The sequence below is a fragment of the Oncorhynchus gorbuscha genome, linkage group LG22 (genome assembly GCF_021184085.1).
Source record: "Oncorhynchus gorbuscha isolate QuinsamMale2020 ecotype Even-year linkage group LG22, OgorEven_v1.0, whole genome shotgun sequence".
In the NCBI taxonomy this organism is placed as follows: domain Eukaryota; kingdom Metazoa; phylum Chordata; class Actinopteri; order Salmoniformes; family Salmonidae; genus Oncorhynchus; species Oncorhynchus gorbuscha.
In genome coordinates, this window is record NC_060194.1 from 17,582,292 (window position 1) to 17,608,246 (window position 25,955).

Genomic DNA, 25,955 nt, shown 5'->3' on the forward strand with positions numbered 1-25,955 from the left:
ATATTATGCAGCTATTAGACAAGCAGCAGCACAAATGGCTGTGACTCCAACTGAAAAGTAGCACACTATATAGGGAATAGGGTGCCATTTGGGAAGCAATACTGAAACTGTAAGTGCCTTTTCATTATGTAATATTGGTATGTGGATGTACCACTCACTAGGATCCTGTCGAAGGCAGAGGGGGTTCCTCCTCTCTGGACGTGACCCAGGATGGTGACTCGGGTGTCAAACCCCAGACAGCTAACGACCAGCTATAGCAGGAGAGGAAGATCAGAGTATACTTAAATAATACTGGTTACATCCCAAATGGCACCCTATTCCCTATATAATGCACTGCGTTTGACCAGACAGCTCTGATCTAAAGTAGTGCATTATATAAAGAATTGTGTGTCATTTGGGACGTAACTATTGACTATTTGAAAACGTGGTATTTGAGATATGTTACATAATACACTATGTATGGCAGAAAGAGAATGAAAATGGCATGCTATTTCTCAGGAAGTAAGACAGAAGGGGAAAGCACAAGCACTGTAGACACATGCAAAACACTTCCTGCCATGTACACAGTAAGTGAGCCTCCTGTTTTGCGGCAGGTCAAGGAGACACAGGATGAGCAATAGAGGGCGTGGCAGGAGCAGATTTTACAGTACCCCCCCCCCCTCGACCAGGCTCATCTGGGTGTGAGGTATAGAAATCACGTAAGAGGGAGGGGTCCAGAATGTGACGGTGGTGCACTCAGCAGTGCTCCTCCGGCCCATACCCCTCCCAGTCCACTAGTGTCATGTTTTGTCATTAATTATCATGTCTTGTCCCCGTGCTTCCCCTTCTATTCGTTTCCCTCTGCTGGTCTTATTAGGTTCTTTCCCTCTTTCTATCCCTCTCTCTCCCCCTCCCTCTCTCACTCTCTCGCTCTCTCTTCTCTCTATCGTTCCGTTCCTGCTCCCAGCTGTTCCTATTCCCCTAATCATCATTTAGTCTTCCCACACCTGTTCCCGATCCTTTTCCCTGATTAGAGTCCCTATTTCTCTCCTTGTTTTCCGTTCCTGCCCTGTCGGATCCTCATCTAATATTCACCGTGCTGTGTCTATGTTTTGCCCTGTCGTGTCGTGTTTCCCTCAGATGCTGCGTGGTGAGCAGGTGTCTGAGTCTGCTAGGTTCAAGTGCCTTCCCGAGGCAACCTGCAGTTCTCGATCAAGTCTCCAGTCTGTTCTCGTCTTTACGAGTAGTATTATGCTTTTTGTTTTGTAAGGTTTCTTACTGGATTAAAAACTCTGTTTTCGCCAAGTCGCTTTTGGGTCCTCATTCACCTGCATGACAGAAGGATCCGACCAAGGAATGGACCCAGCGACTACAGACGCTCGTAACACTGCCGTCGAGATCCAAGGAGCCATGCTCGGCAGACACGAGCAGGAATTGTCTGCTGCTCGCCATGCCGTGGAGAACCTGGCCGCTCAGGTTTCCGACCTCTCTGGACAGTTCCAGAGTCTTCGTCTCGTGCCACCTGTTACTTCCTGGCCTGCCGAGCCTCCAGAACCTAGGGTTAATAACCCACCTTGCTACTCCGGGCAGCCCACTGAGTGCCGCTCCTTTCTCACCCAGTGTGAGATTGTGTTCTCTCTCCAACCCAACACATACTCTAGAGAGAGCTCGGGTTGCTTACGTCATTTCACTCCTTACTGGCCGGGCCCGAGAGTGGGGCACAGCTATCTGGGAGGCAAGGGCTGATTGTTCTAACAATTACCAGAACTTTAAAGAGGAGATGATTCGGGTTTTTGACCGTTCAGTTTTTGGTGGGGAGGCTTCTAGGGCCCTGGCTTCCCTATGCCAAGGTGATCGATCCATAACGGATTACTCTATAGAGTTTCGTACTCTTGCTGCCTCTAGTGACTGGAACGAGCCGGCGCTGCTCGCTCGTTTTCTGGAGGGACTCCACACAGTGGTCAAAGATGAGATTCTCTCTCGGGAGGTTCCCTCCAGTGTGGACTCTTTGATTGCTCTCGCCATCCGCATAGAACGACGGGTAGATCTTCGTCACCAGGCTCGTGGAAGAGAGCTCGCATCAACGGTGTTTCCCTGCTCCGCATCGCAACCATCTCCCTCCTCTGGCTCTGAGACTGAGCCCATGCAGCTGGGAGGGATTCGCATCTCGACTAAGGAGAGGGAACGGAGGATCACCAACCGCCTGTGCCTCTATTGCGGATTTGATGGACATTTTGTTAATTCATGTCCAGTAAGAGGCCAGAGCCCATCAGTAAGCGGAGGGCTACTGGTGAGCGCTACTACTCAGGTCTCTTCATCTAGATCCTGTACTACTATGTCGGTCCATCTACGCTGGACCGGTTCGGGTGCTACATGCAGTGCCTTGATTGACTCTGGGGCTGAGGGTTGTTTCATGGACGAAGCATGGGTTCGGAAACATAACATTCCTTTCAGACAGTTAGACAAGCCTACGCCCATGTTTGCCTTAGATGGTAGTCATCTTCCCAGTATCAGATTTGAGACACTACCTTTAACTCTCACAGTATCTGGTAACCACAGTGAGACTATTTCTTTTTTGATTTTTCGTTCACCTTTCACACCTGTTGTTTTGGGTCATCCCTGGCTAGTATGTCATAATCCTTCTATTAATTGGTCTTGTAATTCTATCCTATCCTGGAACGTATCTTGTCATGTGAAGTGCTTAATGTCTGCCATCCCTCCCATTTCTTCTGTCCCCACTTCTCAGGAGGAACCTGGCGATTTGACAGGAGTGCCGGAGGAATATCATGATCTGCGCACGGTCTTCAGTCGGTCCCGAGCCAACTCCCTTCCTCCTCACCGGTCGTATGATTGTAGTATTGATCTCCTTCCGGGGACCACTCCTCCTCGGGGTAGACTATACTCTCTGTCGGCTCCCGAACGTAAGGCTCTCGAGGATTATTTATCTGTGTCTCTTGACGCCGGTACCATAGTGCCTTCTTCCTCTCCGGCCGGGGCGGGGTTCTTTTTGTTAAGAAGAAGGACGGTACTCTGCGCCCCTGCGTGGATTATCGAGGGCTGAATGACATAACGGTTAAGAATCGTTATCCGCTTCCCCTTATGTCATCAGCCTTCGAGATTCTGCAGGGAGCCAGGTGCTTTACTAAGTTGGACCTTCGTAACGCTTACCATCTCGTGCGCATCAGAGAGGGGGACGAGTGGAAAACGGCGTTTAACACTCCGTTAGGGCATTTTGAGTACCGGGTTCTGCCGTTTGGTCTCGCCAATGCGCCAGCTGTTTTTCAGGCATTAGTTAATGATGTTCTGAGAGACATGCTGAACATCTTTGTTTTTGTCTATCTTGACGATATCCTGATTTTTTCACCGTCACTCGAGATTCATGTTCAGCACGTTCGACGTGTTCTACAGCGCCTTTTAGAGAATTGTCTCTACGTAAAGGCTGAGAAGTGCTCTTTTCATGTCTCCTCCGTTACTTTTCTCGGTTCCGTTATTTCCGCTGAAGGCATTCAGATGGATTCCGCTAAGGTCCAAGCTGTCAGTGATTGGCCCGTACCAAGGTCACGTGTCGAGTTGCAGCGCTTTTTAGGTTTCGCTAATTTCTATCGGCGTTTCATTCGTAATTTCGGTCAAGTTGCTGCCCCTCTCACAGCTCTTACTTCTGTCAAGACGTGTTTTAAGTGGTCCGGTTCCGCCCAGGGAGCTTTTGATCTTCTAAAAGAACGTTTTACGTCCGCTCCTATCCTCGTTACTCCTGACGTCACTAGACAATTCATTGTCGAGGTTGACGCTTCAGAGGTAGGCGTGGGAGCCATTCTATCCCAGCGCTTCCAGTCTGACGATAAGGTTCATCCTTGCGCTTATTTTTCTCATCGCCTGTCGCCATCTGAGCGCAACTATGATGTGGGTAACCGTGAACTGCTCGCCATCCGCTTAGCCCTAGGCGAATGGCGACAGTGGTTGGAGGGGGCGACCGTTCCTTTTGTCGTTTGGACAGACCATAAGAACCTTGAGTACATCCGTTCTGCCAAACGACTTAATGCCCGTCAAGCTCGTTGGGCGTTGTTTTTCGCTCGTTTCGAGTTTGTGATTTCTTACCGTCCGGGTAGCAAGAACACCAAGCCTGATGCCTTATCCCGTCTGTTTAGTTCTTCTGTGGCTTCTACTGATCCCGAGGGGATTCTTCCTTATGGGCGTGTTGTCGGGTTGACAGTCTGGGGAATTGAAAGACAGGTTAAGCAAGCACTCACGCACACTGCGTCGCCGCGCGCTTGTCCTAGTAACCTCCTTTTCGTTCCTGTTTCCACTCGTCTGGCTGTTCTTCAGTGGGCTCACTCTGCCAAGTTAGCTGGTCATCCCGGTGTTCGAGGCACTCTTGCGTCTATTCGCCAGCGCTTTTGGTGGCCGACTCAGGAGCGTGACACGCGCCGTTTCGTGGCTGCTTGTTCGGACTGCGCGCAGACTAAGTCGGGTAACTCTCCTCCTGCCGGTCGTCTCAGACCGCTCCCCATTCCTTCTCGACCATGGTCTCACATCGCCCTAGACTTCATTACCGGTCTGCCTTTGTCTGCGGGGAAGACTGTGATTCTTACGGTTGTCGATAGGTTCTCTAAGGCGGCACATTTCATTCCCCTCGCTAAACTTCCTTCCGCTAAGGAGACGGCACAAATCATTATCGAGAATGTGTTCAGAATTCATGGCCTCCCGTTAGACGCCGTTTCAGACAGAGGCCCGCAATTCACGTCACAGTTTTGGAGGGAGTTCTGTCGTTTGATTGGTGCGTCCGTCAGTCTCTCTTCCGGGTTTCATCCCCAGTCTAACGGTCAAGCAGAGAGGGCCAATCAGACGATTGGTCGCATACTACGCAGCCTTTCTTTCAGAAACCCTGCGTCTTGGGCAGAACAGCTCCCCTGGGCAGAATACGCTCACAACTCGCTTCCTTCGTCTGCTACCGGGTTATCTCCGTTTCAGAGTAGTCTGGGTTACCAGCCTCCTCTGTTCTCTTCCCAGCTTGCCGAGTCCAGCGTTCCCTCCGCTCAAGCGTTTGTCCAACGTTGTGAGCGCACCTGGAGGAGGGTGAGGTCTGCACTTTGCCGCTACAGGGCACAGACTGTGAGAGCCACCAATAAACGCAGGATTAAGAGTCCAAGGTATTGTTGCGGCCAGAGAGTGTGGCTTTCCACTCGCAACCTTCCTCTTACGACAGCTTCTCGTAAGTTGACTCCGCGGTTCATTGGTCCGTTCCGTGTCTCCCAGGTCGTCAATCCTGTCGCTGTGCGACTGCTTCTTCCGCGACATCTTCGTCGCGTCCATCCTGTCTTCCATGTCTCCTGTGTCAAGCCCTTTCTTCGCACCCCCGTTCGTCTTCCCTCCCCCTCCCGTCCTTGTCGAGAGCGCACCTATTTACAAGGTACATAAGATCATGGACATGCGTTCTCGGGGACGGGGTCACCAATACTTAGTGGATTGGGAGGGTTACGGTCCTGAGGAGAGGAGTTGGGTTCCGTCTCGGGACGTGCTGGACCGTTCACTCATTGATGATTTCCTCCGTTGCCGCCAGGATTCCTCCTCGAGTGCGCCAGGAGGCGCTCGGTGAGTGGGGGGTACTGTCATGTTTTGTCATTAATTATCATGTCTTGTCCCCGTGCTTCCCCTTCTATTCGTTTCCCTCTGCTGGTCTTATTAGGTTCTTTCCCTCTTTCTATCCCTCTCTCTCCCCCTCCCTCTCTCACTCTCTCGCTCTCTCTTCTCTCTATCGTTCCGTTCCTGCTCCCAGCTGTTCCTATTCCCCTAATCATCATTTAGTCTTCCCACACCTGTTCCCGATCCTTTTCCCTGATTAGAGTCCCTATTTCTCTCCTTGTTTTCCGTTCCTGCCCTGTCGGATCCTCATCTAATATTCACCGTGCTGTGTCTATGTTTTGCCCTGTCGTGTCGTGTTTCCCTCAGATGCTGCGTGGTGAGCAGGTGTCTGAGTCTGCTAGGTTCAAGTGCCTTCCCGAGGCAACCTGCAGTTCTCGATCAAGTCTCCAGTCTGTTCTCGTCTTTACGAGTAGTATTATGCTTTTTGTTTTGTAAGGTTTCTTACTGGATTAAAAACTCTGTTTTCGCCAAGTCGCTTTTGGGTCCTCATTCACCTGCATGACAACTAGGTACTGCCAGCCGCAAGCCCGACCGCGTCAATCCAAAAGCCGCCGGATGGTATAGGCAGGATGGTCATCGATGAGTCGAGGGGGTGGAGGAGCTCTTGCAGGAGGAGACGGGACTGGAGCACACAGGTTTAATCAGGGATACATGGAAGGTAGGATGAATCCTGAGAGGCTGGGAGTTTCAGGCGCACAGCAGAGGGGTTAATGACACGGTCAATTTCAAAGGGACCAATGAATTGGGGGGGACAGTTTCTTCAATGGCAGGTCCTCTGATGAGAGCCATACCTTTTGACCTGATGTGTAGATTGGGGCTGAGACCCGGCGACGGTTGACTTGGGACTGGGTCCTGTCGGAGGCACGAAGAAGGGCAGCCCGAGCCTTCCTCCAGGTACGATGACAACAGCGCAGATGGTCCTGGACAGAGGGGACTGCAACCTCAACCTCTTGGATGGGGAACAAGGGGAGTTAGTAACCCAGAGCACACTCGAAAGGTGACATACCTGATGAGGCGTTGGTGAGGGTGTTGTGGGCATATTCAACCCAGGTTAGCTGAGCGCTCCAGGAAGAAGAAGTTAGCGCAGCGTAGGGCAGTCTCCAACTCTTGGTTGGCCCGTTCGGTCTGGCCGTTGGTCTGGGGGTGATATCCAGAAGAAAGACTGACATTGATACCAAGAGCTGAACAGAAGGATCTCCATACCTGGGAGTTGGATCCCCAGTCGGTAACGATGTCAGTGAGAATGGCGTGCAGACAAAACACATGGGATACTAGCAGGTCCTCAGTCTCCCTGGAGGACGGGAGCTTGGAGAGGGGAATGAAGTGAGCCACTTTGGAAAACCTATCAATAATGGTGAGGATGACGGCGTTACCGTTAGATGGGGGAAGGCCAGTGACGAAGTCCAGAGCGATGTGTGACCAGGGGCGACTGGGTAAGGGAAGAGGGCGCAGCAGTCCGGAAGTGGGTTTAGTGGAAGTTTTATTCCAAGCACAAACTGAGCAGGCTGAGACAAACTCCCGGACATCTCTCTCCATGGTGGGCCAACAGAAGCGCTGACGCAGGAAGGCGAGGGTCCGGTTCATACCAGGGTGACAGGTGAGATGAGTAGAATGGCCCCACTGAAGAACAGAGCGAACACAATCTGGAACAAACAAAGCATTCTTTGGACCGTTACCCGGATCAGGTTGGTTCTGCTGAGCCTGGCGGATATGGGACGAGATCTCTCAGGTGACGGTGGCAACGATGCAGGTGGATCGCTCAATGGCTTCTGCCTCGGTTCCCGTGCTGTCGGTGGTGAACTGGCGGGAGATGGCATCAGGCTTGATATTCTTTGAACCGGGGGCGATAAGCGAGTGTGAAATTGAATCTACCGAAGAACAAGGCCCACCTGGCTTGCCGGGAGTTCAGATGTTTGGAAGTCTGGATGTAGGACAGATTTTTATGGTCAGTCCACACAATGAAGGGGAGTACAGAGCCCTCCAGCCAGTGACACCATTCCTCAAGAGCCAGGAGTTCACCGTTTCCGATGTCAAAATTCCTCTGCAGGTGAGAGCTTGAGGTAAAAGAATGCACATGGGTGGACCTTCTGATCAGAGTGGGAACATTGAGACAGAACAGCACCTACCCCGGTGTCAGAGGTGTCCAACTCCACGATGAACTGGAGTCCTGGGTTGGGCTAAGTAAGGACCGGGGCAGAGGTGAAGCAACGCTTGAGTTCCAGGAATAATGCTTCTGCCTCAGGAGTCCATTGGGATGGAGTGGAGGTGGAGGGGAGAGTGGTGCAGCCAGACGGCTGTAGTTGCAGATGAAACGTCTGTAAAAATTTGCAAACCCCAGAAAACACTGTAGCTGCTTCAGGTTGGATGGCGCAGGCCACTCTGTGACTGCCATGACCTTGGTTGGGTCTATACGTAACTGTCCCTGTGCAATAATATAACCAAGGAAAGACACTGAAGCAGCATGGAACTCACATTTCTCAGCTTTAACAAAAAGCTTATTCTCCAACAGCCGTTGAAGAACTTGGCAAATGTGTTGCTGATGAGCCTCAGGGTCCTTGGTGAATGTGTTGCTGGTGAGCCTCAGGGTCCTTGGTGAACGTGTTGCTGGTGAGCCTCAGGGTCCTTGGTGAACGTGTTACTGGTGAGCCTCAGGGTCCTTGGTGAACGTGTTGCTGCTGAGCCTCAGGGTCCTTGGTGAAAGTGTTGCTGGTGAGCCTCAGGGTCCTTGGAAAAAATCAGGATGTCATCTAAATAGACAAAAATGAAGTGTCCAATCACATCCCTCAGCACATCATTGACTAGGTTCTGGAAAACAGCAGAGTTAGACCAAAAGGCATGACCAACTCCTCAAAGTGATCCAGTGGATCCCTCTCTTATGCGGATAAGGTGGTAGACATTCGAAGTTGAGTTTGGTAAACACCGTGGCACCATGGAGGGGGGCAAAAGCAGAGCTGATGAGTGGCAAGAGGTACTTGTTCTTTACTGTGATATTATTCAGCCCACGGAAGTCTATGCACGGCCTCAGTGACTTATCCTTCTTCACAAAGAAAAACCCAGCACCCACCGGGGAGGAAGATGGCTTGATAAGTCCTACAGCCAGAGAATTCTGGATGTACCTCTCCATAACCTCTTGCTCGGGGCGAGAGAGGTTAAATAACCGGCTACTGTGAAGAGGACCTCCAGGCTGAAGGTCAATGGGGCAGTCGTAAGGCCAATGAGGCGGGTGCTTGCTGAACACAGGAGGTAGATTGTGATACTCTGGAGGAACTGATGACAGGTCCGGAGGTTCTAGAATGAACTGGGGCACAGAAAAGGCAGGGAGAATGGCAGAATGTAGACAATTAGAGTGACAAAATGAACTCCAAGTGGTTGCCTTTCCGGAAGTCCAATCAATCTGTGGGTTGTGTAGCTTTAACCACGGATGGCCAAGAACCAGGGGGAGTAAGGACAGTCGATTATGTGGAAACTGATCTTTTCCTGGTGGTTTCCAGAGAGACAGGATGACAGGTTCGGTTCTCTCACAGACACGGGCGAGGAGCTGTCCGTTGAGAGCATTGGCATTGAGGGGTTGAATCGAGTGTGACAGTGTCCACACCCAACTGAGTAATGACACCTCGGTCCAGGAAGCTCCGGTCAGCGCCCGGATCGATGAGAGCAGAGTGAGGAAAAGCCTGGCTCTGCCACACAAGGTTGCCTTCAAGCAGGGGTCTGGGGGAAGATGGGCAGGCGATTTGGCTCAACAGTATATCCCCCACTACCCACTCTTGCTGTACGCAGGGAACCAGTGGAGACAAAGTGACCAACCTGGCGACAGTATAGGCAGCTCCTAGCGCCGATTCGCCACTGCCTCTCCTCTGGAGAGACGGGCCTGGCCAAGCTGCATGGGTTTAGGATCAAGAAGTGCCTTGGAAAGGGATGCAGTCGGAGAAGGAGGACAATGTGCTGAAGCAGATATTATGGTGCATGCAACCTTACCTACTCTCTCCCTCCGACGCTCATGGTGACTGTTGTCGATGCGGATGGCGAGAAAGATGAATTCATCGAGTCCATCAGGCTCATCCCTGGACACCAACTCGTCCTTGATGGTCTCAGTGAGCACATTCTGGAATGCTCCCTGAAAGGCCTCCTCATTTCGGCCGTGTTCAGCGGCGAGGGTGCGAAACTCACATGCCATCTCAGCAACACTATGGTGGCTTTGACGGAGGGACAGGAGTCGTTTAGCCGCATCCTTACCGCAGACCAGGTGGTCAAAGACTTTCTTCATCTCCTCTGTGAATCGTAGAAGAAGCAGATGGGGGACTGTCTCTCCCACACCGCTGTGGCCCTGGAAAGCGCTGCTCCATGGAGGCAGCTAATCAGAAAGGAAATCGTGGCATGTTTGCTAGCATAAGATTAGGGCTGTTGCTCAAATACTAGTGAACATTATACTAAAAAGGCTCTGCAAGCTCAGAGGTTGCCAGAGTAGCGCTCGGGAGTTGGAAACGGCTTACGAGGCGGAGAAGAATGACTTGGGACTGGTTGTGAGCTCTGGGTGAAGGTTCAGCCCTGTAGGTCAGACAGGCTCTGTGAAAACTCCTTGATGTGCTCCAGAAGGGCTTTCAGGGCTTGGTCATGTTGCTCGAGCAGTGCACCTTGGCCAGAGAGGGTTTGGTGAAGAGTATCTGAGTCCGCTGGGTTCATCTCTTTGGCCAGATCGTACTGTTACGTGGCAGGTCAGAGAGAAACAGGATGAGCAGAACAGGGCGTGGCAGGATCAGATGTAACACCAACACTTTTGTGTCCCAAATGTCACGCTATTCTGTATATAGTGCACTACTTTTAACCAGAGTCCAATGGGTCCTGGTCAAAAGTAGTGCACTATATAGGGAATAGGGTGTCACTTTGGACTCAATCTTGTTCTTCTGTTCTCCCAGGTAAAATGTACTGTATAGGACTCTTACCGGCACAGAGATCCTATAAGTTCTATATGTAATTCTATGCTTACTAGGTTCTTAGGTGCGGTGACGAAGATCAAGGTGGCAATGCACAAACAGGAAGGAGTATAATTCACAGAACTTCACATCACTAAGAAAGGTCCATGAAAAGACTTCAGAGTTAAAACATGTACAGTTGTTAATGGGACAGAGAGAGTGAGAGATGACAATGTCCAACCAGAAGGAACCATGGAAACAAAGGAGTACTGTACCAGACCTGGGTTCAAAAACTATTTGAATTCATTTAAAATACTTAAGTTAGGCTTAATTGAGCTTGGCTGGCGCTTGGTAACAATAGAATAGTCGCAAAACTGCAAACCCCACCCATCTGCCACTCAAGCAAACATTCAAAGTATTTGAAAGATTTTAAACCGGATTTGAACTCAGGTCTGCAGATGAGTACTGTACCAGTACAAGACAGCTGGGCTGGGCTGGTCTTCTCATAGCACTTACTTCCTTAATATGGTTTGTAGTGATAGGCTTGTTGTGGCAATCTATCGCCCCCTCAGCTACAATAATGATATTGAGCCGTTTCTTATCTGCACGGTTCTATAGGAATACAAACAAAGCACAGATATGCAGTACATGACAGAAAAGTTTTGCATTTGGCTTGTCAAAAGCTGGACCCGGTTTATGCTGAAACAGCTGCATGCCTACCTTAGAACAAGAAAGAACAGAGATGTCTACTACCTCTTCTTTCTTTCTCTATCTTTCACTGTACAGATTCCTTTCATCTGTAAAGCATGGAGCTATTCAGGCATCTGTCGGACCTGCTTTTGGTTCCCCCTTCGTTGCATATTCAGGTACTCACATCCTTGACATTATCAACAGTAATAGCCTTTCCTTGTCTGTCAATGGCTCCTTCAGCAACTATGATTATATTCAGCCTTGAACCCCTGGATCGGCTCTGGTCATTAAGAAACACACTGCATGAATGAACACTGTTGATTTTGCTTGAAGGGAATACAAGGGAATACAATACACTACAACACTTGTGATCACTAAGCAGTACATCCCATTCAATGTAAAGCATAGATTAAAATGTGTTTATTGTTACATCTGCACATGTCAGATGTCACCTGTGCGTGTGTGTGTGTGTGTTTTACCTCAGATAGTTTCTGACACATATGTTCCTCCCAACCATCCTCAGGAGGCATCTCAGGGATCAGGACCCAGTCGGCCCCACAGGCCAGAGCACTGACTAGAGCCAGGTACCTACACACGCATATACACACACACGCACGCAAACACACACACATTAGAATATAATAAACTATAAATAACTACATGCAAACACAAACCCATTTGTATGTATTATGAACAAACATTTTCAAAGCAAGACCGCTGAGAGCCCATAGCTAAATTACAGCAAGGAAATACACAAGAATAAAGCAGGAAGTCAGAGCAGCAAATAAATGTCATTCCATACCCACAATGCCTTCCCATGACCTCTAGCACAAACGTCCTCTGGTGGCTGAGAGAAAGGAGAGAAGTTTGTGTAAAGGTTGAGTGTGTACAAACAACACCACTGAGCTGTAATATGTACCCTTTATTAAATTCACTGGATGCTTCCCAAATAAATAGTGCACTATATAGGGAATAGGGTGCCATTTGGGATACACTTGCTATACTGTTTCTGTCAGTACCTCTGTGCAGTAGTCATGATGGCGTCTACCACCTCTATGATTCTGTGCAGGGCAGAGTCTGTCCCGATGGTCATGTCAGTGCCACAGAAGTCGTTGTCGATGGAGCCCACCATTCCCACGATGTGCAGCTCTGAGTTGTTCTGGGCAGCCTCCGCGTCAATCAGACCTTTAAACAGGATACACAAGACCACAATTTAACCCACTGATTTTACTACTGAGTAATGTACACGCATAGGTGGAATGGCTGTATACAGGCTGTGGTATACCGACTTTGGTAATACCTAGTAATACATGTCTTACTACATATCATGTGGGAAAATACATTTCTTTGCAATTTACGTGGGAAATGAGTTATCTAATTTAGTGATCGAGTAGATTACCGTGAACATTTGGTCCACTACATGGACTACAACGTTCAGTTACCCTGTCGAACAAGTTCTTCCAGTAGCCCGCTCCACTCCTCTCTGAAGAGGTTGGCCCCCGTGAGGCTACCGTCCCCTCCGATCACACACAGGTTGGTGATGCCACGCAGAACCAGTTGGTGGGCAGCCTTTAGACGCCCCTCGTGGCTGCGGAACTCCTTGCAGCGGGCACTGCCAATGACTGTGCCGCCCTGACAGGAAAACACAACAGCTAAGAATTCAAATGAATGGATGAATGACAGTTGGAAAGATGGATTGTTGGATCGATGACAATTTCATTGATGGATAGGTTGAGGTTGGATAGATAGATGAAGGAAGATTGGGTAGATGGGTGAAGGATAGCTGGAGGGATGGATGGATATTGGATGAATGGGCAGATGACGGTTGGAACACAAAGCTCTAGACCAAACCAATGGATGGCATAATCTGACACAATGGAGCACTGCCGCAGTCATTGATATGCCTCATTAATTCAACCTCTCATTTAGTTTTGTTTTTGTGTTGTGTGGTGTGTTTTGTTGTTGTCATTAACTAACGGGTTCATGCAGAATCCACAATGACAAGGCACCTTCCACTCTGTTAGCATCAGGCAGAAATGCAGCTGCGCTCATCTGTCACATGCAATTTGTGAATTACAAGTCTGGGACCACAAATATATTTATACCATTTGGGATTTGGATTTCATTCTGGATCCCCATTAGCTGCCAAGGTAGCAGCTACACATCCTTGGTTCCAATCACAATTACATACAATAAAACATGTCTGGGCTCAGTGATTTCAACATGTCAATAATGTTCACAAAGACAAGCAGCGTTCTGCATCCACCCTGAGCCAGGGGCTCTGTTCTGATCCTACTGTAATTTGCCAATGTCCCTCTTTGTGGCACTTGACCATATGACTGGACAGTAGTCCGGGTGCAACAAAACTAGGGCCTGTAGTACTTGTTTTGCTGATAGTGTTGTTAAGAAGGCAGAGCAGCACTTTATTATGGCAGAACTCTCCCCATCTTAGCTACTGTTGCATCAATATGTTTTGACCAAAACGGTTCAAATCCAGGGTTACACCGAGCAGTTTAATCTCCTCAATTTGCTCAATTTCCACATTATTCATTACAAGATTTAGATGAGATTTATGGTTTAGTGAATGATTTGTCCCAAATGCTTTTAGGTTTTTTCTATATTTAGGACTCGCTTATTTCTTGCTGCCCATTCTGAAACTGACTGCAGCTCTTTGTTACATAGACACACAGGCTTTACTCAGTGCCAGTGGTTTTAAAAAGCAAGGGGTCTCGGGAATGCCTGGCTACCTGGGTTGTGTTGGAGAGGCTTCCATTAAAGAACACCCTCTGTGTTCCGTTAGACAGGTAACTCTCCTTCACAATATAGCAGGGGATGTAAAGCCATAACACATCATTTTTCCAGCAGCAGATTATGATTGATAATGTCAATCATCAGCTCCACTGAAAGTCTAACAAAACAGCCCCCAGAGTTTTCTGATAAAACATTTTTCTCAGACATTTGCGTAAGTGTTGAATGCCCTGCACCATAAACGTGCTGAAAGTCTGTTGCTAATTTGTTTACTTTGAAATAGCATTGTATCTGGTCAAACACTATTTTTTCTAAAAGTTGACTAAGGGTCGGTAACAGGCTAATTGGCTTAAGGGTGCTTTGCTATTCTTAGCTAGCAGAATAACTTTCAACTCATATTCCTAGCATTGTATACTGTACATGGCCTATGGGAATTCTAAAGAAATCCCTAGTCTTTTGCCTCCTTACCACTTGTAACATGCTGGAGACACTTTCCCATGATGCCTCTTCAATGTTATCTCCACCGTCTACCATACCCTGGTAACCCTGCAAGGAGAAAAGAAACCTTAACATTGGCCTATATTTCCTCATTTCCGAACATCTTCACCACTTATAATGTTGTTACATAGTATCAGTCATTGACTCTACAATGCAGCTTTGCTATCAGGGATATTGACATTGACTTTGAGATGACGATGCTAAATCATGCTAACTACTGCCTGTAAAAGTAAACAACAGAATATCATAGATACTGTCACTACTGGCCTCCGTAGACAACTCAAGGAATCCTACATCCTATATTGAGTCAGACAGATTGTAACAATAATCAACAAGACCATGGAAATCAAAGGGCACATATATACCAATACTAATCAGTGGGAATAGGGGACAGGTGTGTGTGATGAAAGTTCCGGAGGGATCCGTGACAGTGAGGAACCGTTTAAGGCCAATATCACTCAGCTCCCTGCCTAGCAATAATGATGCAATGTGTAGCGATAACGAGGAGACTCCACCCAAAGTGGGGTCTGTATACTACCACAGGTGGAACCATGGCTTTGTCGAATGCAGCTGTATTGACCCTCTGGGAAGAATAAACTTGGTTTGAGCTTTCACAGTGTCTGTTGAGTTTTTACTCTAATAATAGAACCTAACACCTCTTACTACTTTTGACCAGGACCCATAGGAATCTGGTCAAAAGTAGAGCACTATATAGGAAATAGTGCACTACTTCTGACCAGAACCAGATGGGCCCCGATCAAAAGTAGGGCACAAAATAGGAGACCTTATGGGCCCTGGTTAAAAGTATTGCACTATATAGGGCACTGGACAAAAATAGTGCACTATATAAAGAATAAGGTCCCATTTGGGACAAAGCTAGTGAGTGTGATGTGAGCCTCCTCAACGGAATGCCTTTCATCACTCATTAAACACCAGAGTCTCTAACAATAAACAACACTTAAGCAAAGTTCCCTGCCACTATTTCCACATGCTATCATTTTAACATTGGTGGCACAAATCCCATTCAAGTCATGGGACCAATATTAGCATTTGTCGCGCATCATGTTCAAATCATCTAAGTGACTTTGTTGAGCTTCACCATAAATTGTAGATACTTTTGAATGATTTAGACATGATGCGCGAAAAATGCTTATATCAGTCCCATGACTTGAATGGGATTTGTGCCACAAATGCTAAAATGTTATCATGTGGAAACAGTGCTGGGGAAACAAAACCAACACATGAATTGCTGTCCTACCTTATCCATAGACTGCTTACAGGGTAAGGAAACCAATGTGTCATTTTGTAATTTGGGTGAACTATCGCTTAAAGAAGCTACTTATCTTTGGGAAACTACTCCCACTATCAACTGCCCCCATTTCCTATAAAGGGCCCCGGTCAAAAGTAATGCACTATATAGGGAATAGAGTGCCATTTAGGACTGACCCCATTGTTAACTCGAAATGACACAACGACAAGGTTCCAGTTCAACAACGTTTACTAAACCATATTAGCACAATACATGGTTGCCATTGCACTCAGGCCAGGTTCATCCACAACGAGACTGCTGCGCAGGAGTACTAATAACGGAGTGAATGCCCCATAAAAACAGAACTATAGGGATACTTAAAAAACTTAACTTAACACCCATGACATGGCAAAATGTTAAATAACCTTACTTCTCATTTTCATGACCCTCGTTTGTAAGAATAGCTTTGCCCCCTGAACACAGAGCTTGCCAGAGTTGATTTGTCTCAGTGTCAGTGGTAGAATGGTACAAGCCCCCAAGTAGTGTCTGTCATGATCTCACCTCATGGATGAAGTAGACTTTAGCTCCCACATAAATACCCATGCGGACAACAGCCCGGACCGCAGCATTCATACCTGCACAACGAGAGAGAGAGAGAGAGAGAGAGAGAGAGAGAGAGAGAGAGAGAGAGAGAGAGAGAGAGAGAGAGAGAGAGAGAGAGAGAGAGAGAGAGAGAGAGAGAGAGAGGTTGGAGAGAGAATTAAAAATGGGAGTACATGAATGGCTATGGCACTGCGTATTCCATCCAGTAGACTCCAGACTGAAAATACTCATCAGGGAGATGGAATGAATCACAGAGATAAATCAACCAAATTAAAGTGATGTCCCACTGAATCAACGTTGTTTTCAATGAAATGACGTTGAACCAACGTGGAATAGACGTTGAATTGACAGCTTTGCCCAGTGGGGTGCTTTGTCCAGCAGAGAAAGTTGCTTGCATAGTCATCGGCCATGTGTCATTGCATTAATTCAATATCTAATACATTTTCCATTTACAGTCTGTAAACTGATCATAATGATTATAAAAACTGGCATCTTAGTTGCAATGAAACTGTAAGCACTGATACTGGTACTGTGGGTTGGCTAGTGCCAAGCAGTCATGCTAGGGTACCAGTAACGATATAAGATGAAGGAGATGAGTCTACACATGGAGAATGGCACAGATTTCTCAATGTGGATTAATAATGATAAACACTTCAAAAGTTATTAATCCACTGGAAGATTTCCTGAAGCTTGGCCAATGGTTCTGTGAGTCATTATAGAAATCCCCCTATATACAGAACAAACTGATATTTTCCGGCAGGGAAGACTTGCAAGTGGTTTTTACTAACATCATGTGAGGAAATATACGTACCGCATTCTTTAGTTTGCAAGGTAGGCTACAGAATGGAGCGGTTATGCAAATTGGCCGCAGCTGGATTCTGATGGATTCTGATGACACATTGGCCTGATACAAACTTGGCCAAGAGATTGTGAGGTTGAGTCCCAAGTTATCCAGGGGACCATGAAACAACATTCTAAAAACATTCTTGTCCACAAACGGAACTAGATAACACTTGCAGGGGACGATGACTGATTGAATTAATGTCCATTATACATTTGAAAATAAAATGTTCTCAATAACATTTGACACAGCCTTTTCAGGTGCTCAAATGTCATCACATGTGTAGTTGGCATGGCATCACATGTGTAGTTGGCATGGCATCACATGTTGAAATGTTGCATCACCATGTTGTCACTTTTATTTCAAATGAGATCATGTTTTCTTCACGTTGTCACAGTAACTTTACATAAAATCACGTGATCACATGTTTTTCCCAAAGATTGGAATGTTGCCGCGGTCATCCCCCTCTTCAAAGGGGGACATATTCTAGACCCTAACTGCTACAGACTTATATCTATCCTACCCTGCCTTTCTAAGGTCTTCGAAAGCCAAGTTAACAAACAGACCGACCATTTCGAATCCCACCGTACCTTCTCCACTATGCAATCTGCTTTCAGAGCTGGTCATGGGTGCACCTCAGCCACGCTCAAGGTCCTAAACAATATCATAACCGCCACCGATAAGAGACATTACTGTGCAGCCGTATTCATCGACCTGGCCAAGGCTTTCGACTCTGTCAATCACCACATTCTTATCGGCAGCCTTGGTTTCTCAAATGATTGCCTCGCCTGGTCCACCAACTACTTCTCTGATAGAGTTCAGTGTGTCAAATCGGAGGGCCTGTTGTCTGGACCTCTGGCAGTCTCTATAGGGGTGCCACAGGGTTAAATTCTCGGGCCGACTCTCTTCTCTGTATACATCAATGATGTCGCTCTTGCTGCTGGTGATTTTCTGATCCACCTCTACACAGACGACACCATTCTGTATACCTCTGGCCCTTCTTTGGACACTGTGTTAACTAACCTCCAAACAAACTCCAATGCCATACAACTCTCCTTCCGTGGCCTCCAACTGCTCTAAACGCAAGTAAAACCAAATGCACGCTCTTCAACCGATTGCTGCCCGCACCTGCCCGCCTGTCCAGCATCACTACTCTGGACGGTTCTGACTTAGAATATGTGGACAACTACAAATACCTAGGTGTCTGGTTAGACTGTAAACTCTCCTTCCAGACTCACATTAAGCATCTCCAATCCAAAATGTAATCTAGAATTGGCTTCCTATATCGCAACAAAGCATCCTTCACTCATACTGCCAAACATACCCTCGTAAAACTGACCATCCTACCAATCCTCGACTTTGGCGATGTCGTTTACAAAATAGCTTCCAACACTCTACTCAACAAATTGAATTGCAGTCTATCACAGTGCCATCCGTTTTGTCACCAAAGTCCCATATACTAGCCACCACTGCCACCTGTATGCTCTCATGGCCGGCCCTCGCTTCATATTTGTTGCCAAACCCACTGGCTCCAAGTCATCTACAAGTCTCTGCTAGGTAAAGCCCCGCCTTATCTCAGCTCACTGGTCACCATAGTAGCACCCACCCGTAGCACGCGCTCCAGCAGGTATATCTCACTGGTCACCCCCAAAGCCAATTCTTCCTATGGCCCACTTTCATTCCAGTTCTCTGCTGCCAATGACTGGAATGAACTGCAAAAATCACTGAAGCTGGAGACTCATATCTCCCTCACTAGCTTTAAGCACCAGCTGTCAGAGCAGCTCACAGATCACTGCACCTGTACATAGCCCATCTGTAAATAGCCCATTCCAACTACCTCATCCCCATACTGTATTTATGTATTTATCTTTGCACCTTTCCATATTTGCACCCCAGTATCTCTACTTGCACATTCATTATCCTACCTCATTTGCACACACTGTATATAGACTCTTTCTACTGTATAATTGACTGTATGTTTGTTTATTCCATGTGTAACTATGTTGTTCTGTGTCGAACTGCTTTGCTTTATCTTGGCCAGGCCGCAGTTGTAAATGAGAACTTGTTCTCAACTAGCCTACCTGGTTAAATAAAGGTGAAATAAATCAAATAAAAAGGTGTTTTTTTCCATAAGGATTTAAGACAAATTAAAGTTATGAACAACTAGCCAATTTCCCAAATAGCCTAAGAAGTTACTGTTCTCCTAAAGTTGCAGCTTTCAAAAATAATGGAAATCGGAGTCTATAGGCTATTCTCAATCACAGCTTTATGAGTGATATAACAAACAATAGCCTATTAAAACAGGCTGATGAGGCTAAGCAATTATTATCCAGTTCTCAAGACTGTAGACTTTGTTTCTATAACACCCATTATTTATAACCTAACTCACTACGGTAAAACAGCCTGTTCCTCATCAGCTGACTGTCACTTTGCTCCATCGTATGTACGAGACGCAGACACAGACAGACGCACCTGTTCCATGCAGGATTTCCACCAGAAATAAATATTATATTTGCCTGCACTTAACCTCTACTCAGGCTTCCAACAACAATATCTTTGGTCATGATTTGTCCAGATGTAGCATGCGATTTTGAGCTATAGCTCAATGGGGGTTTTACCAGAGGTGTTCATTTTATTTATTTAGCCAACACACCTGACTCCAATAGTCAACTAATCATGATCTTCAGTTTAGAATGCACATAGTTTAAATCAGCTGTGTTTGCTAGGGATGGGGGGGGGGTGTGACACCAATCGGGCCCCCAAGGACTGGGATTGCCCAGGCCAGGTATAGCTCAATATTTAGTGAGTACATAATCACGACAGGACAAAGGTTGACATCGCCCAACCCTATTGTGGAGAGCTAGAATTGTCATTACATGATCATAAATGAAACTTGTAGGCTCCTGTCACTGGTGCTCTGGTGAGAAAGGTAGCCCACTACTGTACTCCCCACCACGTCACACTTCAATGACAGATAGGCTATTATTGCAAATGTAGCCTACTACAGTATCCTAAGTTCAGTGGAAATCTCAGCCTACTGTAGCCTGTATGCCAATAAGACCGTCCATATTCAGATATTGCAATATTGTTACTGGATGACAGCCAGGCATGAAGCAATGATGGACTGAGTCACTATTACTCTATTACTACCACAGTCCTTAGCTGTTCTCTCTAACGGACATTCATTTTTGGTCCGTATCTCTAAGACCATACTTGCCACTGTGATAGGTCCTGTTGTACCTTTGAGAGGACATTCTGGGTTTTTCAATGATACCATATGTGTATGAGTGTCACCTTGATCATTTTTTGTTTCTGGTTCTTCAAAATGGCAACCATCACCATTTCCATTACAATTAGCACATTTTATGGTAAGTGTGTGTAATTGTGTAATTATAATTTTTGTGAGTTTGATATTCAAATTGTTTCTAATAGGTAAATATCTCAGTAACAGTTTGGTGAGTTTTCATCTGGATGTTTTCTACCTACTGTCAACATTTACTGTAATGTTACATTTTTCATATTATCAACTGAGATCCACTGAGATAATTTTATGGAAAATTTAAAATAAAATAGAATATATATATATTTATTTATTTATTTATTTTAATGTTCTTTGTGAGATGTTTTTCCCACCCCAAACACTTATGTGGTGTAAAAAAATATATATATTTTTAAAAATCCCAACCCTTTTTTTTTGCTGGGTCTCAGGAGGATAGTCAGTTCGAGGAAGAGGAAAAGTGAGAGGTTTTACTCTGCCCCAAATCTGTCCACGAAAATAAGCCCAAGAAGTGAAGAATTTTTGTATGGAGATCAACAAGAGTGTAAAATTGGTCAACACATTTTGTTATTGCTAATTTGCTTGATCAAATAGATTGCTAATTTGCTTGATCAAATAGAAGATGGTTAGGTTGTTATGAATGTTACGAATGGACTGATATAAGTGGATGCATGTGAAGTTGAACCTGTTCTATAGATAGAGCATTCATTATGGATATAACCTGTCTCAGCATGGACATTGCCATTTTAAAGTAGTCAACAGGGTGGGGATTACTATGAGTTGGGAGCAATCAGCCAATGAAGAAGAAAATTGAATACTTTAAATGCCCATAATGTCATAGACGTTATAATGGCAGATACAAAGATGAGTCCTCTATCTCTATGGCCTGTTGTTCACACCTGTATGTGACCTCTCATTGGCTAGAAAGGTCCCGCCAGATCTCGCCTCCTCCCACCTGCGTTCCATCTTTGAGGACATGCATTTCCATTGTTACAGTGGTCACTTGACTATCTTGTCAATATACTATACAATCTTTGGAATAGTGACACATAGAGGCAAAACCAATGATGTACAGTTGAAGTCAGGATACAGTGTATTTCACAACACAGGCGTGTGTACGCATACAACCTCTTCTTTGCAGCACTACTGACCATTCGAGATAAAAGCAAGCAAAGTAAAAAACATCAGGCCAGTGAAACACAGAGACATAACACTGTGTTTGAAGGCTATAAGTAAGGCCACAATATTAGGGCCATGCACAGTAACAATCTTTAAAGCTGTAGAGTAGGGTTGGGTGATACACTATATATACAAAAGTATGTGGACACCCCTTCAGATTAGTGTATTCGGCTATTTCAGCCACACCCATTGCTGACAGGTGTATAAAATCGAACACACAGCCATGCAATCTCCACAGACAAAACATTGGCAGAAGAATGGTCTTACTGAAGAGCTCAGTGACTTTCAACATGGCACCATCATAGGATGCCACCTTTCCAACAAGTCAGTTCGTCAAGTTTCTGCCCTGTTACAGCTGCCCCGGTCAAATGTAAGTGTTGTTATTGTGAAGTGGAAACATCTAGGAAAAAATATCGGCTCAGACGCGAAGTTTTAGGCCACACAAGCTCACAGAACGGGACCACCGAGTACTCAAGTCCTCGGTTGCAACACTCACTACCAAGTTCCAAACTGCCTCTGGAAGCAATGTCAGCACAATAACTGTTCGTTGGGAGCTTCACAAAATGGGTTTTCATGGGCAATCACCATGTACAATGTCATCTGGCAGTCCGACGGATGAATCTGGCTTTGGCGGATGCCAGGATAATGCTACCTGCCCCAATGCATAGTGCCAACTGTAGTTTGGTGGATGAGGAATAATGGTTTTTCATGTTTAGGACTAGGCCTCTTAGTTCTAGTGAAGGGAAATGTTAACACTACAGCATACAATGAGATTCTATATGATTCTGTGCTTCCAACTTTGTGGCAACAGTTTGGGGAAGGCCCTTTCCTGTTTCAGAATGACAATGCCCCTGTGCACAAAGCGAGGTCCATGCAGAAATGGTTTGTCGTGATCAGTGTGAAAGAACTTGACTGGCCTGCACAGGGGCAACCCCATCGAACACTTTTGGGATGAATTGGAACGCCGACTGCGAGCCTTACATAATCGCTCAACATCAGTGCCTAACCTCACTAGTTCTCTTCCCAGAAGGTTGAAGGTCATGTAGTGTACGTCAGCTTTTAACAAGGCTGGAGAACTGACAGTGTACAAGATCGTGTTTATGAGCAAAATAGAACAGATCACATTAACTGGGATGATATTCCTTCTCATGGGAGCTGAATGCCACGCCTGCAATATTATGATAGGCTGCCACTTCTACACAGTATGCTGCCAATTAGCAAGTAATGTTGCATGTTGTCAACAAAAGAGTCAGTGAAGGCACATAACATTACTGGCATGTATTGCTCGTGGCAGCCAGTTGCCTGTAAATTATTGTGAATTTTACAATAACTTACTGACAACTGTTTTCCAGTTAATTAAGAAAATACAAATTCACAGCAACTTCTAACAACAGGTTGCTGTTAAATTGCTGGAAAATGCACAATAACTACAGAGAAGCTTGTTAGTGACACATGCTCTTACAACATTTGCAGAACAGACAGTGTCAAATGAGGTGCTCAACTTGCACTGGCATAACCCTCAAACTTAATCTGCAACAACACTTCCACTGATGGTTGGCACAAATATACATATATTTGACTGTGTCCCCAAATATGCTAATGACCCCCACCAGTACATTGCCCCCACCTATCAAAGCACAGCGAGGATCGTACCTTATATTAAAAATATTTGGTGAAAAAATGTCCCATTATATAGTTGAAGTCGGAAGTTTACATACACCTTAGACAAATACGTTTAAACTTAGTTTTTCACAATTCCTGACATTTAATCCTCGTAAAAAATTACCTGTTTTAGGTCAGTTAGGATCACCACTTTATTTTAAGAATGTGAAATGTCAGAATGATAGTAGAGAGAATGATTTATTTAAGCTTTTATTTCTTTCATCACATTCCTGTGGGTCAGAAGTTTACATACACTCAATTAGTATTTGGTAGCATTGCCATTAAATTGTTTAACTTGGGTCAAACGTTTCGGGTAGCCTTCCACAAGCTTCCCACAATACGTTAGGTGAATTTTGGCCCATTCCTCCTGACAGAGCTGGTGTAACTGAGTCAGGTTTGTAGGCCTCCTTGCTAACACACGCTTTTTCAGTTCTGCCCACACATGTTCTATGGGATTGAGGTCAGGGCTTTGTGATGGCCAATCCAATACCTTGACTTTGTTGTCCTTAAGCCATTTTGCCACAACTTTGGAAGTATACTTGGGGTCATTGTCTCAGCCTCCAGTATTTATGCTGCAGTAGTTTATGTGTCGGGGGGCTAGGGTCAGTTTGTTTATCTGGAGTACTTCTCCTGTCCTATTCGGTGTCCTGTGTAAATCTAAGTGTGCGTTCTCTAATTCTCTCCTTCTCTCTTTCTTTCTCTCTCTCGGAGGACCTGAGCCCTAGAACCATGCCCCAGGACTACCTGACATGATGACTCCTTGCTGTCCCCAGTCCACCTGGCCATGCTGCTGCTCCAGTTTCAACTGGCCTGGGCCCTAGGACCATGTCCCAGGACTACCTGACATGAGGACTCCTTGCTGTCCCCAGTCCACCTGGCCATGCTCCTGCTCCAGTTTCAACTGTTCTGCCTTACTATTATTCAACCATGCTGGTCATTTATGAACATTTGAACATCTTGGCCACGTTCTGTTATAATCTCCACCCGGCACAGCCAGAAGAGGACTGGCCACCCCACATATGCTCTCTCTAATTCTCTCTTTCTTTCTCTCTCTCGGAGGACCTGAGCCCTAGGACCGTGCCCCAGGACTACCTGACATGATGGCTCCTTGCTGTCCCCAGTCCACCTGACTGTGCTGCTGCTCCAGTTTCAACTGTTCTGCCTTATTATTATTTGACCATGCTGGTCATTTATGAACATTTGAACATCTTGGTCATGTTCTGTTATAATCTCTACCCGGCACAACCAGAAGAGGACTGGCCACCCCACATAGCCCGGTTCCTCTCTAGGTTTCTTCCTAGGTTTTGGCCTTTCTAGGGAGTTTTTCCTAGCCACCGTGCTTTTACACCTGCATTGTTTGCTGTTTGGGGTTTTAGGCTGGGTTTCTGTACAGCACTTTGAGATATCAGCTGATGTACGAAGGGCTATATAAATAAATTTGATTTGATTTGATTTGATTGTCCATTTGGAAGACCCAGTCTTGAGATGTTGCATAAGTATATCCACATAATTTTCCATCTTCATGATGCCATCTATTTTGTGAAGTGCATCAGTCCCTCCTGCAACAAAGCACCCCCACAACATGATGCTGCCACCCCCTGCTTCACAGTTGGGATGTTGTTCTTCGGCTTGCAAGCATCCCCCTTTTTCCTCCAAACATAACATAATTTTCCAGCTGTTTAAAGGCACAGTCAACTTACTGTATGTAAACTTCTGACCCACTGAAATTGTGATACAGTGAATTATAAGTGAAACTATCTGTTTCTAAACAATTGTTGAAATATTTACTTGTGTCATGCCTAACCGACTTGCCAAAACTATAGTTTGTTTGTGGTGTGGTTGAAAAACGAGTTTTAATGACTCCAACCTAAGTGTATGTAAACTTCCAACTTCAACTGTTTATACACCCTGGACTGGGGATTGAGAGGCTTCGAACCAAAATATCAGACATATTGGCATTCCCCAGTAGGAGCAGTCCTCCACAGGAATGAATGGAATTCTACAGTTTTTCAATTAAACGTTTCAAGAACAAAATTACATGTACAGAACAAACATAACAATGTTTTGGTTGTAGCGGGGCCAGTAACATTAGTCATCTCCAAAAATGTATACTCTAAGGAAAATGTTTTCATATATTTTCCTTTTTTATGCTTAGCTCACATAACATAACTTAAAAGTATGATGTCTGTAATAGAATAAGTGTGGCAAAAACGAATGTAGACATTAATAAATGCATTTCTATCAATTCCAAAATATTTTTTTACAAGGTAGGGCGTGCCAAGAAGGAGGTCCGGTGGCTTCAACATAGCTCCCCCAATCGGACATCTAGTTTATATATAAATTATTGGGAAAACCCCGCTACTTCCCGCTCCTCACGTAGGCCTGGTCTACAGTACATGACCCCCACCCTTCCTCACAACTCAAGTGGATGTCTGCCCATCTGTCATGCACGCTACAAGACCTGTTTTAACGCACAGGGGAAGTCGACGATGAAAGCCATTGCAACAGTCTATAAAGTTACATTCATTACAATATTGGGTAAGCGCCAATGATGGAATTTGAGGTGTAGGTCTATATCTTTGCTCTCTAAAATCTTGGCATGTAGACTTTAACATGCAGGGCGCGATAGCTGCAGACTGACATTTCTGCGCCACGTAATCTACCCAACGATTGGAAGTC

The 25,955-nt window shown here is 45.9% G+C and overlaps 1 protein-coding gene across 2 annotated transcripts in view; it reads right to left on the reverse strand.

Moving 5' to 3' along the window:
- The window catches only part of LOC124009264 (ATP-dependent 6-phosphofructokinase, platelet type-like), a 47,385-nt gene that overhangs the window by 20,777 nt on the left and 653 nt on the right, over positions 1-25,955 (reverse strand). The window contains exons 2-9 of one of the 2 annotated variants that reach the window (XM_046320877.1): positions 16,276-16,349; positions 14,436-14,513; positions 12,662-12,851; positions 12,239-12,404; positions 12,022-12,066; positions 11,699-11,807; positions 11,404-11,499; positions 159-251 (exon numbers count right to left, since the gene is read on the reverse strand). In XM_046320877.1, coding sequence (XP_046176833.1) covers positions 159-251; positions 11,404-11,499; positions 11,699-11,807; positions 12,022-12,066; positions 12,239-12,404; positions 12,662-12,851; positions 14,436-14,513; positions 16,276-16,349 — 851 coding nt within the window. Of the gene's footprint in view, positions 1-158; positions 252-11,045; positions 11,142-11,403; positions 11,500-11,698; positions 11,808-12,021; positions 12,067-12,238; positions 12,405-12,661; positions 12,852-14,435; positions 14,514-16,275; positions 16,350-25,955 lie in introns of both variants that reach the window. The other variant, XM_046320876.1, reaches the window with a different exon arrangement.